Source organism: Drosophila erecta, unplaced genomic scaffold, assembly GCF_003286155.1.
Source record: "Drosophila erecta strain 14021-0224.00,06,07 unplaced genomic scaffold, DereRS2 tig00000055-arrow-pilon, whole genome shotgun sequence".
Lineage (NCBI taxonomy): Eukaryota > Metazoa > Arthropoda > Insecta > Diptera > Drosophilidae > Drosophila > Drosophila erecta.
The window spans coordinates 3913801-3927644 of record NW_020825200.1 but is presented as its reverse complement, the minus strand read 5'-3'; the positions used below and the strand labels follow the sequence as shown (position 1 = coordinate 3927644).

Here is a 13844-nt window from a genome sequence, read left to right as displayed (position 1 = left end):
AAAAAGAGAGAGCTTTTCCAGACCCTCACCGCCTGAAAAAAGAAAAGGAAAGCCCCCTGCCAACGAAACTGGAAAACTCTGCAAATTGTCGGCAAAAATATATAGTAACCGAGTTTTTCCAGCACAACAAAAAGCTCTCACTGATTACAACTTACAGCAGATAGAAAGAAAGAGAGAGAGATGGCTAGATAAGAGTTCGAAAGAGAGAGGTGCTATGAAGACAGAGCGAGGGGGCAATAATTTTTGACTTGCAATTGAAATTTCATGGATTATTAGTTCACCCAGGCAGCTTGTGTTCGTGCGGCTAGCAAAAAATTGCTAGAGAGCAAATCTCTGCTCCTCTTCCATAAAACCACTAACCATCCGAGTGCTTAGCCACCACCCCCAAATCCCCCCATTTAGAACCAACTGTTGATTGAGGCCAGTCCGAAATAGCTACGGTCTTAGGATGAGGGAATTCCCCGTCCCCCGTTTGGGCATTGGAATTTGTGCTCTTTTTGCATTGGGGCGCCTGACCCAGCTCCATGTACAGCCCCTTCCCCTTCCCCATCCCAATGCCAATCCCATCCGAAAAGTCTCTGGTTAATGAAGCGCTTTATGGGACCATCGCCAAAGGGCCAGAAAAGAGGTGAATGGAGACCGAGACCCGATTCGCACTTGGTTGGCTGGAGCTATTCGCCTACATGGCTCTTTTACACCAAGTGTTGAAGGTCAGGCCCTCGGGGGCTTCTCCTTTGTTTCGCCTTTGTTGGCCTGGGTGTCTGAGCTGTTATTGCAATGGCAAATTTTGGTAATGAAATCGAAACAAATGCCGAAATTGGCAATAAAGTGGTGTGCAAGGCGCCAGCCAGAGTGGAATTTTAAAAAGCATAGGAACAAACACAAATGTCGACGTTACTCTGCAGAGATTATAAAATGTAAAAACAAACTTAGGTATTTGATTAAATTTTGGTGTTAAAACTATAAGTAAACCACATTTTCCTAGTTACCACTAAGTAAATTCGGTGCGTTTGGTGTTCAATAGATTTCTTTATTGCATTTTATTTTTTTAAATTCATATATATATATTTGTTCAATTATATATATAAATGTATATATAATTAGCTTAATTTTCTTTGTTCAAGAATTATTGAGAGAACAATTTGTTTTGTTTAGTTCAAATAGTATACAATTTGCTTAACTATACAATTAAAAAACTGTTTCGAAATCATAGCGAGAAAACGAAACGATATAAACAATTGTTTGTATCCATTTCCTATAGCTTGCAATATTTAATATTAATTTAGTTATTATTAATGCTTTGTTCATTATAAAAACTTAACAAATGTTTCCCAAAACTTCGTTTACTTGTTGCCCATCTTCGATCTTAATGCTGCTTAAGTTTTGCATCATATTATTCCGCTTGTTTTTGTTCCATTGTTTGTTTTCAGTAATTATCATGTTTATTCTTACAAGTATGTAGGCAAAATGACTGCTGAGAGTGATATATATATAACCATATATATATTCAAAATGTACAAGAGAATTAGCTAATGACTTGCGCAAGTGAAATCAAAGGAAAATTGGGGAAAAACAATTTTGCTAACCTGTTTGCTTTTTTTTAACCAACCCAGTGAGCTTTCGGGCTAAGTCCACCCACTTAACCCCACAGCAATTTGTAAACTTTCTCAACAAATTCAAGTTAACTGAAAGGAACTGTAAGAAATTCCCTGCCGCTTCTGGATTCTTTGTTTGTTTTGCATTTATTCAGGGTAGTCGTTGCTTTGTGGAGAACCAAACCAAATTTAATAGAAATAATTTGCATTTTAACTGGCAGAAATTTGAAAATTTCCCCAAGGTTCCCCTAGCTTGTTGATATGTGAGCCAACTTTTCGACCTGGAAAATTATATGAAGCGATTTTACTTCCAACTTATCGAGTAATCCCAGCATGTAAGTGTGTGATGAGCGAAAAGTGCCAACAGTTGGAAAATTTCGTTTGTTTTTCATCGGCTTCAACTTTTCCCCGGAAAACTTTGCGTCTATCGTTGAAGAAACCAGCACCTTTCCTATTTTTAGTTTGGGAAAAAGTTAAAGTCAACACGTGCTGGGCCAGAATGAATTTTTAAAAAAAGGTATAGGAGTATGTACTTTTGATTGGTTTCTGTTTAATTAAGCTTCTCAAGCCGCGTTTGAGTTGGAGTCCCCCTCTATAAATATATCAAATTAAAGCTTTCAACCGAACTGCCCCATTAGAACTGATGGACAGTCGAGTCTTTACACAACGCATAAGGAACTGGCGAACCGAGTTGTAAAGCATTTTGGATTATATACACTGCTTGTCGATTTAATATCTATGGCTTATATAGAAAATGGATCGTTAGCAAGCTTGCAATCGGTAAAAACACTTTGTATGGTTAAAAACACGGTTTCGGCTCTGTCTTGGTTAAATCTCGTTGGTAAAATGTTGGCGTCAAGCAATTGGATTATCTATATTTAGCTAATGTTATGCTTAGGTTGATAGGTACGTGTATTGTATTCCCTATTTGCATCATTTTTTAAGATATCAAAAAAATCACTATGTCGATAGTAGCTAATACTACTTTTTTTAAGGCCCTGAGCCCATCCTATTTTCTTACTAGTGATTTCTTGGTTAGGTGGAATGGCACAGCGTAAGTGCAATTTTATTGTAAGCCAATATAAGGTGCATCAAATAAGATGTACATAAAAATTTTAGAAGATTCACTGTTGAAGTAGCTTCTTGATATAGCGACCCACTGCCAAAAAAGGACTCGAGCTAAACTATATTTAAAAAAATCAAAGACAATTGGCGTTTCTTAAACTGCAACTTACGATCTCATGCTCGTTGCGACGCAGGCCATTGAAGGCATTTTTGGTGACCTCCACTGTGCCGGGATGCACGCCGAGTCCTCCGCAGGTGCCGACTCGGCAGGTGGTGGATCCAGCGCCATGGCTCTTGGACGCTTAAATCATCTCATAGGTATTGGCCACATTGATATCGAGGTGGTACAAATAATCCAATGGTTTCCAGGTGTGAGTTTCCGCAACTTGACGAATCTGAAAACTATATCTCGCACAATACTTCCATTTAATTACTTTTCAGCCATTTTGAGTTTATTCCTCCTCAGTTCCTGTTAAACGTGTATACAATTTCTGAGTTTGAAAAAAAAAGATATTTCTAAACAATAAAACAATAAAATCTAATACATCTAATTGTATACACGTTTAAGAGGAACTGAGGAGGAATCAACTCAAAATGCCTGAGAAGTAAGCACCAACCTCTTCATAAAATGGAAGTACTACGCGAGATATAGTTTTCAGATTCATCAAGTTGCGGAATTCCCACCTGGAAACCACGCCATTGGATAATTTGTACCACCGGGATATTAATGTGGCCAATACCAACGAGATGTCTTAAGCGTCCATGAGTCCGGCGATCCAGTGGACTTGTGCGAGCGTGGTCAGCGATATGCCATGTCCAAGGTGGGTCCGGGTGTGTTGGATGCTCCACCTTCAATGTCGTGCTCCACCTGCCGGATAGACACCTGCGGAGGACTCGGCGTGCCTCCCGGACCAGTGGAGGTCACCAAAAATGCCTTCAATGGACTGCTTCGCAACGAGCTTGAGATCGTAAGTTGCAGTTTAAGAAACTCCAATTGTGTTTGATTTTTTTAAATATGAATTAGCCCTTAGCTCGAGCCCTTTTTTGGTAGTGGGTCGCTATATCAAGAAGCTACTTCAGCATTGAATCTTCTAAAATGTATATGTACATCATATTTGATTTGCCTCATATTGGCTGACAATAAAACTGCACTTACGCTGTGCCATTCCAGCTAACCAAGCAATCACTTTCAATCCCACGAATAAGGAGCTGAAAAATATAACTTTAAAAGTAGAGTGGGTTCAGGGCCTTAAAAAAAAGTATTAGCTACATTGTGATTTTTTTGATTTCTTAAAAAATGATGCAAATAGGGAATACAATACGAGTATGTCGTGATATGGTAACACAAATTGCGAGTCTAGGTATCAGAGATGGATAGATCATTATTGGAATACAATTATGTTAGGTTACAAATATATTTTATCGCTGAATTAAAGAAAAAGAGTGGATTTAGTTAGGCTTACAACTGGTCTTGAACCAAAGTATTGCTATAATATTGGCTTTTCATTTCTTTGAGACAAAATATGTCGGATTCGATATATAAACGTAATCAACTAATATATAATAACAGTCAAAATGCTTATGTAGAGTAACATTCTAAACCTTTTCCGAAATCAAAGAATACTTTTCATAATATAGCATCACAATTGATATTTGATTTAAGGTGGATATCCAACTAATTCTGATCCATAGTAGACTCGTTGGTGAATATATGATATTCATTGCGATATTTTTCGATATGAGACTCTGCGAAACACAGTGAGTGATATGGGGAAACAAAGACGATCTATAATCAGTGATAGGTATGGATCCTTTAGCCATCTTTGTTCTCAGTGGATACGTATGCGAAGGCTCTGTATGACATCGAATAGATATTGCTTATTGGGGGATATGGGGATCGTGGATACATAGCTGGTGGCTGAGTCCTTGATCAGGCTGCTCCTTTAGAGAAAGGCCTTCTTGCTGGTCTCCTGGGCCGTGGTGGTGGTGGTCGAGATGCCCAGATCCTTGCCCACACTCGCTGTGGTGGACACCGCAATGCTGGGTGGTGGTGCGGCTGGTTGTGGTGCACTAGTTGCGCCAGTGGCTCCAGTGGCGCCAATCCCAGATGCCGTCAGCCCCCCGGCGGAACTGACCGGGGGAGGGGGTGTGGCTGCCAGGGGGGTGGGTATACGGGGCTGGAACGAAGGCTTGCCCATCGCCAGGGCAGGATTGAGATCCAGCATTGTCCTGGGACTCATGGCCACAATACTTGCGCCCAGTGGACCTGCGAAAAGTTGAGCAACTTTTTGTTTTAACCCCGCCACAGAAAGGATTATCAGTTTCGGTTTCGGTTTCGGGTGGATAGGAGGTAGGTGGAGTAGGTGGAGTTATATAGCCGGAAACAATAGATAGATATAGCAGTGGGAAGTCCAGGATGAGTAAGAGAAAAACAGAGAAAGAAAAAGAGAGAGAGAAATAAATATTATTTTCATTAAGTCGGTTAGTCAAGCTGGAGTTTTCAAATTTGGTCAACTTTGAATGAATTTTTCATATGGCAGGTGGGAGGCAACTTTGTTTTCTTATTTTTTTTTTTTTTTTTGTTTTTCAAAATTGCTTATGGTATATTACTGGGTGCACTTGGTTGCTACAATATACGAGGGGTGGTGGGGGGTGGTTTCATTGGGAGGGTTAAGTGTAACACGAACATGATTACAAACATCGCACACAACTATATGAAAACACTAATCACACTCCAAGACTCGGGTCAAAATCGGGTCACATGCAGCATGCTCGGCAAATAAACACACACATAAGGCTAGATACAGTATCTGCAAGCTACGTTTGGCAAAGATTTCCGCTCGGTTGGATAAGTTGGACTCAGGCAGAGTGGGGGTAAAACTTTGTAGAATCAAATGCTGGGAAATCGGATTTGTGAAGGTGGCTCTAAACTCTAGAGTTTCTGCTTGCTACGAACTAGTTTCCAAGTTTTTCAACTATTTGACACTTTTAGTTGGGGATTTTTCGGGTTGGAAGAGAGCAAGAAAGTTGGAGTTTGTTAGGGGTAGATATTAAAAGGTTTCTTAACCAACACACACCCGCCCAGCAGAGTCCGAGTTTTGGTTAGCTGATAGTTAGATGATAGATGAACGAACCGGGGATTTCTTATTTCTTTACATTTCGTATATAACTGAGGTTTCGTTTTGATTTTTGTGTCGATTTTTTTCGATTTTGTTGCCGAGTTTTTCTTGTTTTTTTCTTATACTGTGTCTTGAGCTGGCTTATCAAATTACAAAATATCTTTCTGGTTCTGTTCTGTATTCTGTTTTAGTCGAAACTGAAGGCCATATCTGAAATACAAGAGTTCGAGATAATACAAAGTAGATTCCAAGTTTTGCGATCAATTACATAGCTAAGGGTTCTCTGATTCGGGGCGATTAGACACTAGAACAAAAGGTCACAAAGTTACACACGCACACATAGAGAATGAGAGAAGATACGTTTACAGATCTGAACATAGTATATAGTATCTTGTACACTGCTAACGAAGAAACGAACGAGCCAGAACTGAAGAACAACACGTACACGATATATATAGAATATAATATAATTTATGTAAAGAAAGGTGGAGAAATAGAGAGAGAGGAAAACACGTAGAAAATTACATATTGTAGTTATATATACGATTATATAGCAGGTTGGAGTGGTAGTAGTACAGTAGATATCAGTAGCAGACGTCGTCCATATTCAAAGTAACCATACGAGTATTCATATATGTATCTATGGCTATTTGGCATCCAGAAAGTGTGCCATCGATCCACATACCACGATCCGATTTGGTCTATATCCGCTATATGATCTTTATCCAGTCCTTGGGTTGCGTTTTCGGTTTCTCTCAACTTTTCCTTCGCTTACTCATAGATCAGTTTGCCAAATTCTTATATAGGAAGGTATCATCATCATCTCTCATTGCGAGTTCTAGCTTGGAAGTAATGGTATGGGGGAATATTGGTTCTTCAGCTGGTTCTGTTGTGGTTGTTGTCGTATCGTGGTTCATGTTGGTGCTGTTGTGTTTGTTGGCTTAGAGCAGCCTGCTCTTTTTGCCATCGCGCGGTTTGCCAATCATTGTTGTATATTCATCTATTTACACAAGATTTTTGGGGTTTGGATTGGATCGTTTATCAATAAAATGAAATTATATCAAAGTAAACGAAAGTATTTGGAGCATAGATATCAAAAATGAATGGTTGAAATAGGTACATATAAAATAGAGTCTCGTATCTGGTTATAAAAATCAGTGAAGAAAGGGAAAAAATATATATATTCTTGTATTTTGCTGACTCAATGGAATAAAGTACATCCCAAACTGATTGGAGGGCGATGACTTTGAATATACAGGTATGCCTTCGATGGATGAAGAAAAAGTAAAGGTCTGCTTACACATTATGATATGGAAATGACTTGAATCTTTTGCTTTACGCTTGGAGTTCAAGCTATTTGCAGATCGATGGGTGTGTAAAAAGAACTAAGGTTCTTAGACCTTTCTCTAGAATAAATATTTACTAATAATAATTCTTCCATTACACTCCCATCGGCTTTGCACTCGAACTCCATGATACACCATCAAAGTCCCTTTGAATGATTTGCGTGAAATTAAAGCTAAGCTTGAAATCGAAAAACTGGAGTATGAATAAAGAAACCTTAAATGCATGATAATTACATAGAGTACATATATACACGTACACGACGAATGATATGTTATATAATGGATATAGTATAGCCAATAGGAGAAGCGCACCCAAAATCGGGAGTCGTTATGGGTCAAAGATCTGCATTTCTTGGCAGCATTTACTGGGCTCTTAAATGATATTGCTTAAATCTTTCACTAAAAATTCATTTGCCAGGAGAAACTGCGAGACGGCACAAAGGATAACGAGTATTTATTACTGGTTTGTACTGTGTATTGCTAAGTTAATCCATTGAACTCGATTACTTTTGAACTGAGGGTGCAGCTGTGCGAGCTTTTAAAGACAGGTTAAGAACTTGTTTGGCTTGTATTAGCTGGCTTGCTCGTCCTTTGTACTTTTAGTGGAATACATTTGGTTTGGCGGTGCCTTTGGAAGCTCGTTTCGGTTTCAATATGTTTATTTTTTGTTTACTTTGCAGTATACTTGGTTGGTGGCTTTAGCTTGGCTTGCATTTTGCTTGGATTGCGGGAATCAGTGTGGTGTAACTCCTTTAAGGACACGCGCAGACTCACCTGACTTGGGGCTGACCAGGTCCTTGGTTTTATTGTTCATGCGACGTGGTCCAGTTCCGCCGGATCCCATGGGACCGGAGTGGGGACCCGAGCCCGGGGTGCCGCAGCCACTGACACCACCAGGTGCACCTGGAAAACCAAAATTGTCAATAAGTTAGCTTGCAGATAAATAAGAATTCCTAAAATTACATTGCCTACTCTAAATTCCACCTGGTAGCTATGAAAATATTGCTATAAGCACTGACTGTTTTCGTAATATGTTTGCGCAACTCGTCTATCACTTATTTACACAATATTGTAAACACACCTCATTGCTTGATTTACTTAAACGCTTCTATTTTCATTTTATTCGCATTAATCGTAATTTACGTTGTATTTAGATGTCTAGGAAACTAAAGGTAATTACAATAAATCATCAAATAAAAGTTGGATGCTTCTGGAATATATACATGGGATTTGAATTGATAGGATATACTCAAATATAACTGTATATTGTATGTTATTATTTTTTGCTTATTAATTCAAAGTTGGATGAGTTGGATCTTAGGCAGCTTCTGCAATATATACACATGGATTTGAGGTAACTGCAGCTATGGAACTGATAGGATATGCTCAAATATAATGGTACATTACTTTATTTGTTTATTACAAATGACTGAAGGTGGGCGCACTCACCTGGCAGTCTGGGCTGCCGCGGCTGCTCGACGGGAAGCACTCGTCTCCGCTTCTTTGGCAGTTTGGCCCTGGCCTGCGTGTGCGAGTAGTACATGGCGAAGTTGCTGACGATGACGGGCACTGGCAGTGCGATGGTTAGTACGCCGGCTAGGGCGCACAGGGCGCCCACGAACATGCCGATGTAGGTTTTGGGGGCCATGTCACCGTAGCCGACGGTGGTCATGGTGACCAGGGCCCACCACAGGCCCAGGGGTATGCTATTGAAGTCGTTGTGGGGGTTCGGCTGGATGCGCTCCGCGTAGTAGACGAGGCTGGCGAAGATCACGATGCCCAGGACGAGGAAGAACACCAGCAGGGTCAGCTCCTTGGCCGAGGCCCGGAACGTCTGGATCAGGATCTTCAGTCCGGACGAGTGGCGCGTCAGCTTGAACAGACGCATGATGCGGATGATCGAGAAGAACTCGAGGATGTCAGCGTTCTCCAGATGCGATGCGAACCGCTGAAGCACTAGATCGATATAAAAACTAAGCGTCGCTATGTAGTCTATGATGTTAACAGATGACTTGATGAACTCCCACTTGTTCGGCGATGAGATAAAGCGCACCTGAAATGGATGTGATTAACTGAAGGTTTTCAACTGGGAGCTCGTAGGGTTCATCTCTTACCAATATTTCAAAGGTAAACCAGGCATTGCACACGCATTCGATATAGAAGAAGGCTATGTGCGCATTGGTCTGCGTCTTGTCCAAGAACCAGCCATTACTTCCATTCGCAGTTTTCACTGTAATATTCCGGACGATGGGCACCCGCATGTCGGGATGGGTCTTCAGGCAGAACGACAGGATCGAAATGCAGATGAAGAACACCGAAACCACGCCAATAGTCTACAAGTAAGCCAAATATTATAACTACATACATCTAATATCTACAACAATTCGTGGGGATGATTAATGTCGTGTATGCTTTGATATGCATGCACTTGAAATAAAAATAGATGTTTTGCCGTCTGTGTGTTTGAAACTATAATATAATCACTTATTAGAATGCTTTTAAAGTGCGATTTTCTGTGGGTGTTCGCTTCACTCATTCGAAAAATTGCTCAGCATGCGTACAACTTAATTGAAAAGTGAATTAAAGTGTTGCTGCTGACAGGCGCAATTTTACATGGGAATGATGAAAGACTTTGCAAACGAAATCATCTATAGAGCGCACTTACCTTGGCTGCATTGGAACTGTAGGGCTCATCGAACAAGGACCAAATGCGCGGCTTCATTTCCTGCCACCAGGATATGGTGCCTTTGTAGTAGTCCTCCTCGAAGCCGAATTTGCGCGCCAGTTCCTCCTCGGACGGTTTTTCCGTATCCAGATCGAGACGATCGAGTACGGCTAGGGTTTCCTGGGTGTCGCGATGCTGCAGGCAAATAAGAATGTTTTCATCTCCCGACTATGCGAATGGCACGTGGCACTCACCTGCGTGTAGGTCATCCAACAGCAGGGCTCCACTTGGTTCGAGTCTAGGCCCCAGAACTCCAATTCCTCCTCAAACAGCGGTCCGCACACGTCCGTGGGATAATGCAGCTTGCCAGTTCTGTGGGATATTTGGCAATGCGATTGATGGAGCATGGCAATGTGAGTGATTACACCCACCTGTAATAGTTGAGCACTTGTGCGAAGACGCCCGGATGCCGATCAAAGAAGTACTCATTCAGTATCGGATCGTAATTGGCCAGGGCCTCTGTCAATCGCGACAATCGCGTTGCCGGAATCTTTTTCAGCGTGGCCTTGTAGGTCTCGTGTCTAATGCCACCCACATTGAGCACCACCCGGTTCTCCGAGTCCATGTTGATCAGATTCATGGCTGCATGCGCATAGTGTTGCATTTTTTTAGGTATATAAGTCATTGTCTGGATCAAGTGCTCAAAAGCCAACCCCAGTTGAAGTGGGGCTGACTGCTTGCTTTCGGTATATTTTTGTAATTAAATTAGGATTAAACAAATAACGTAATCTTTTAGTGTAACTGGTTTCAGTTTCTTGTGTTTTTACTTAAGGTGCTTTCTTTAGGGTTTAATATTTCTTGTGCGTTTTGTGTTTTGTATTGTTTTAGGGACCTTATTTCCGCTTTTTGCTACCCAACCTGAATGCTTTTCGTTGTCCTTGCCCACGATTTATGCAGTTACGCGTACCACTCCTTCCAGGCACCACTTCGATCCACTCTGCGGCACCCAATGGGGATCAGGCCTCAGGACCTCGGACCACCACTGCGAAATATTTGGCCAGATATTAGGAACACCTCCATGGATCCTTGCCCTCAGGCTACTCACTATGTTGGGGCTGAGTTGGACAACATGCCGCTGTAACAGAGAGGACGAAAATTATTACTATAATTTATACTCGACTTTAGATTCTGTCTTATGCTTTGGTTGAAGAAGGCACAAAAGTAATATCGAATATAAAAGTTTTCGGGTATTCGTGAAGTAATTACACATTCTTATTCAGGAGACGAATGGATCCCTTCATTTAATGGTTCGTAATTATGAGTTTATGACCTAGACACATGTGCTTTTATATACGCACGCACAACTATTTTAGGAACAACTAATGTGGAGGGTGTCCATGGAAAATGTACTACATTTTGGGGTAACATTTCGTCACTTGCCACTTTAAAAATGTGTAATAATAACGAATAATTAATCACTAAAGATCACCCAAGTTTCCCAATAAAATCGCTTGACCTCCCTCCCAAAGTAAGGCATACAAATTATTGATTCTAAATCAATATTTGGGGTATACAAATCATTGGGAAATGCAAATATTTCATATCGTTTCAAATGCGGGGCCAACTTTCGCACATCTTCGGTTTGTGGAAGAATACCGGGCACTTTGTTTACTTATAAGATAATGAACATTGATCAGTTATGCCAAATCCAAATGATTCAGTTATGTACGAGTACTAAAGTGTGCCGGATGGAATCGCTAGAATAGGGCGTTCTATGAATTGATGTATGCATCCGATGATTCAATGCCTGGATTCGCCTTATTTAGCAAGTACTTCTGCGCCGCATAAATTTGTAGAATCAACAAACCCGACGCTGAAACTAAGGCCATTTATTTGGAAAATGGGCAATGATATTCGCTTCGATTGAATTGACCCATTAGCAGCTCGTGAAGCGCATCCCACCGATGATTATTTTCCCTTTTTCCAAGATCTGACTAAATATAGTTGGGCCGTATCATCGATAGCGTCATCAATTTAGGAGAGTGGCACGAAAAAGACTATATTTTGGTGTATAATAAAAAAGAACAAAAAAAAACCTAAATAAAAGGAGCTGAACGTAACGGAATAACGAAATTGCCTTTCGTGATTTGCACAAAAGGCAAATATTTGTTCTTAAACAATATTTAGTTTTGGCGCTGCATTGTTTACACTCCCGCACGCACCGATACAAATGTATCTGGGTACTGGGTGCTACAGCTGCGGCCAAAAAGATAGTTCCGGAAACGGCCCAATGCTGGCAAGCAACTAAGTTAGGTATTTTTTGTTGCCCAAAGAGAAAGTAACAATATCCCGGATTTCTGTGGCCATTCCTCGCCCTCGCCTTTGTGGCATATCTGTATATTGATGGCACTTGCTGTTGGAAAGGTGAAAGGTGACTAGTATGCTGGCCGCGGCTGTGCGCACATCATGTACACAAAGTGAGCAACAGCGTCATGTCCGTCTTACTTTTTTCTGGTCCAACTGTCCGCCTGTCCCTGTCTGTCCGGCTGTTCTTTTTCTGTTGTCGATTCCCATCAGTGTCCATTTGGTGTTTACTCGCAGCCGGCTGCCCCTCAATTCGGATTCTAGATTTTCGATTTTCGAATCAGCGCCATAAAAATACAAAACAACTCACACGATTTTCATGAGGCTTTATAAACAAAACAAACAAGCCAAACACACACGCTGAGGGCAGTTTTCCTTTCCAGGAAAGTGGTGGAATTCAGTTGCAATTAATGCTAATGATGATGTTATACACACTCTGCTGCCAAACTCCAGCTCAATATTCGTGGCTTTAAAGTGTGGTAATACTTGTAAGTGGAGTGTATATGTTGCACCTATTCGTATATATTTAGCCGCATTATTTATTCCCTCTGATGAGCGGCGGGCCAACTTGTATGCTCCGCTAGAAAACCAGAAGTATTTAAAATGGGTTTCGGCTTTTTTCTTCCCTTCAACGATTTTTTTCAGCCGAGTTTCCTTCCCCAGAAAGCACATTACACGCAAGTAAAGTAGTTAGAAGGTGGCTTAACTGCCTCCTGGGGGGAAAAGCTATGAAATGGGGGGGAGGGGAGGGCAATGGAGAGGGGAATGGAAGGGGTGGTGCACACACAGTAGGTCAGGAGTGTTTTGTAAGTAGCGTGTTTTTGTTGTGGTATGAAGTTGCCTGGCTCGGTTAACTTGGCGTATACTTGATATACACACACACAGCAGGACATACACGTGTGTGTTGTCGTCGCGCACGCATCGATTTTTCCGTTTTTGGTGTATCACAAACTTCCTTATTGTCCGCCACCGCAGGATCGACTTTAAAGGCTACGTTAAGTGGAACTCCGCGACCTGCCCAGTTATGTGCCCCGTGTAAGCAAACCATATCCACATCCACATATTAATATCCATATCCATATCCATATTCCTGTCCCGCCTTCTCCGATTCCTCAGCAATTCTCACCTATTCTCTCATCCTGCGGCCTCGTTGCGCTCTGCCCATAAACATAGTTGCGATGCTGGGAATTTTGGGCAGTCTGGTCGCAGGAAAAGTCGGAAAAACACAGGAAGCCCGCTGTTTGGGGGCTTGGTGAAAATTGCGATAAAAAAAAGGGGTAAACTAAGCCGAGGACTATTCACTACTGCACTACACTCGTTTTCCTCGTGGGGGCGCCTCCTGCCACTAATTTCCTTTCTTTCCGGGGAGTTGGCCGTCCGATCTCTTCGCGCGCGCGTTCCGTACCGTTCGAGGCGATTTAACAAACTGAAAAGGAATCCGAACAAACCGCACCAACACCGATGGCATTTCCATGCTCCGTGCTCTCTGGAGGGATGTGGATTTGTTTTTCATCTCCGCAGCGAGTGCATGCGCACTGCCACTCTCCATTTTCCATTTTCTTTTGCTCTGACATTCACCCGAGTGTGGCGCCAATATGCAACACTGCGTATGAGTGATGTAGAAAGCGTATTCAAATTGTATATTCAACTTTTAATTGTATATGGAGCAACCATACAAACAGAATTATTT

At 41.5% G+C, this 13844-nt stretch overlaps 1 protein-coding gene across 6 annotated transcripts; it reads right to left on the bottom strand.

The window, feature by feature from the left end:
* Positions 1 to 3640: 3640 nt before the first annotated feature.
* On the bottom strand, positions 3641 to 13600 carry LOC6542907 (potassium voltage-gated channel protein Shaw). 6 transcript variants are annotated; one of them, XM_015159805.2, is made up of 10 exons: positions 13281 to 13600; positions 10896 to 10925; positions 10709 to 10832; positions 10222 to 10432; positions 10045 to 10162; positions 9791 to 9985; positions 9240 to 9458; positions 8575 to 9178; positions 7900 to 8028; positions 3641 to 4944 (listed from the first exon to the last, which is right to left on the bottom strand). In XM_015159805.2, exons 4-10 carry the CDS (start codon positions 10428 to 10430, stop codon positions 4604 to 4606), a joined length of 1815 nt encoding a protein of 604 aa, XP_015015291.1. In that variant the 5' UTR covers positions 10431 to 10432; positions 10709 to 10832; positions 10896 to 10925; positions 13281 to 13600; the 3' UTR covers positions 3641 to 4603. The 6 variants fall into 6 exon arrangements, with proteins under 6 accessions (XP_015015291.1, XP_026835003.1, XP_026835001.1 ...); XM_026979202.1 differs by having other exon boundaries at positions 3641 to 4926; XM_015159806.2 differs by having other exon boundaries at positions 4907 to 6779.
* Between the last annotated feature and the right edge of the window lie 244 nt (positions 13601 to 13844).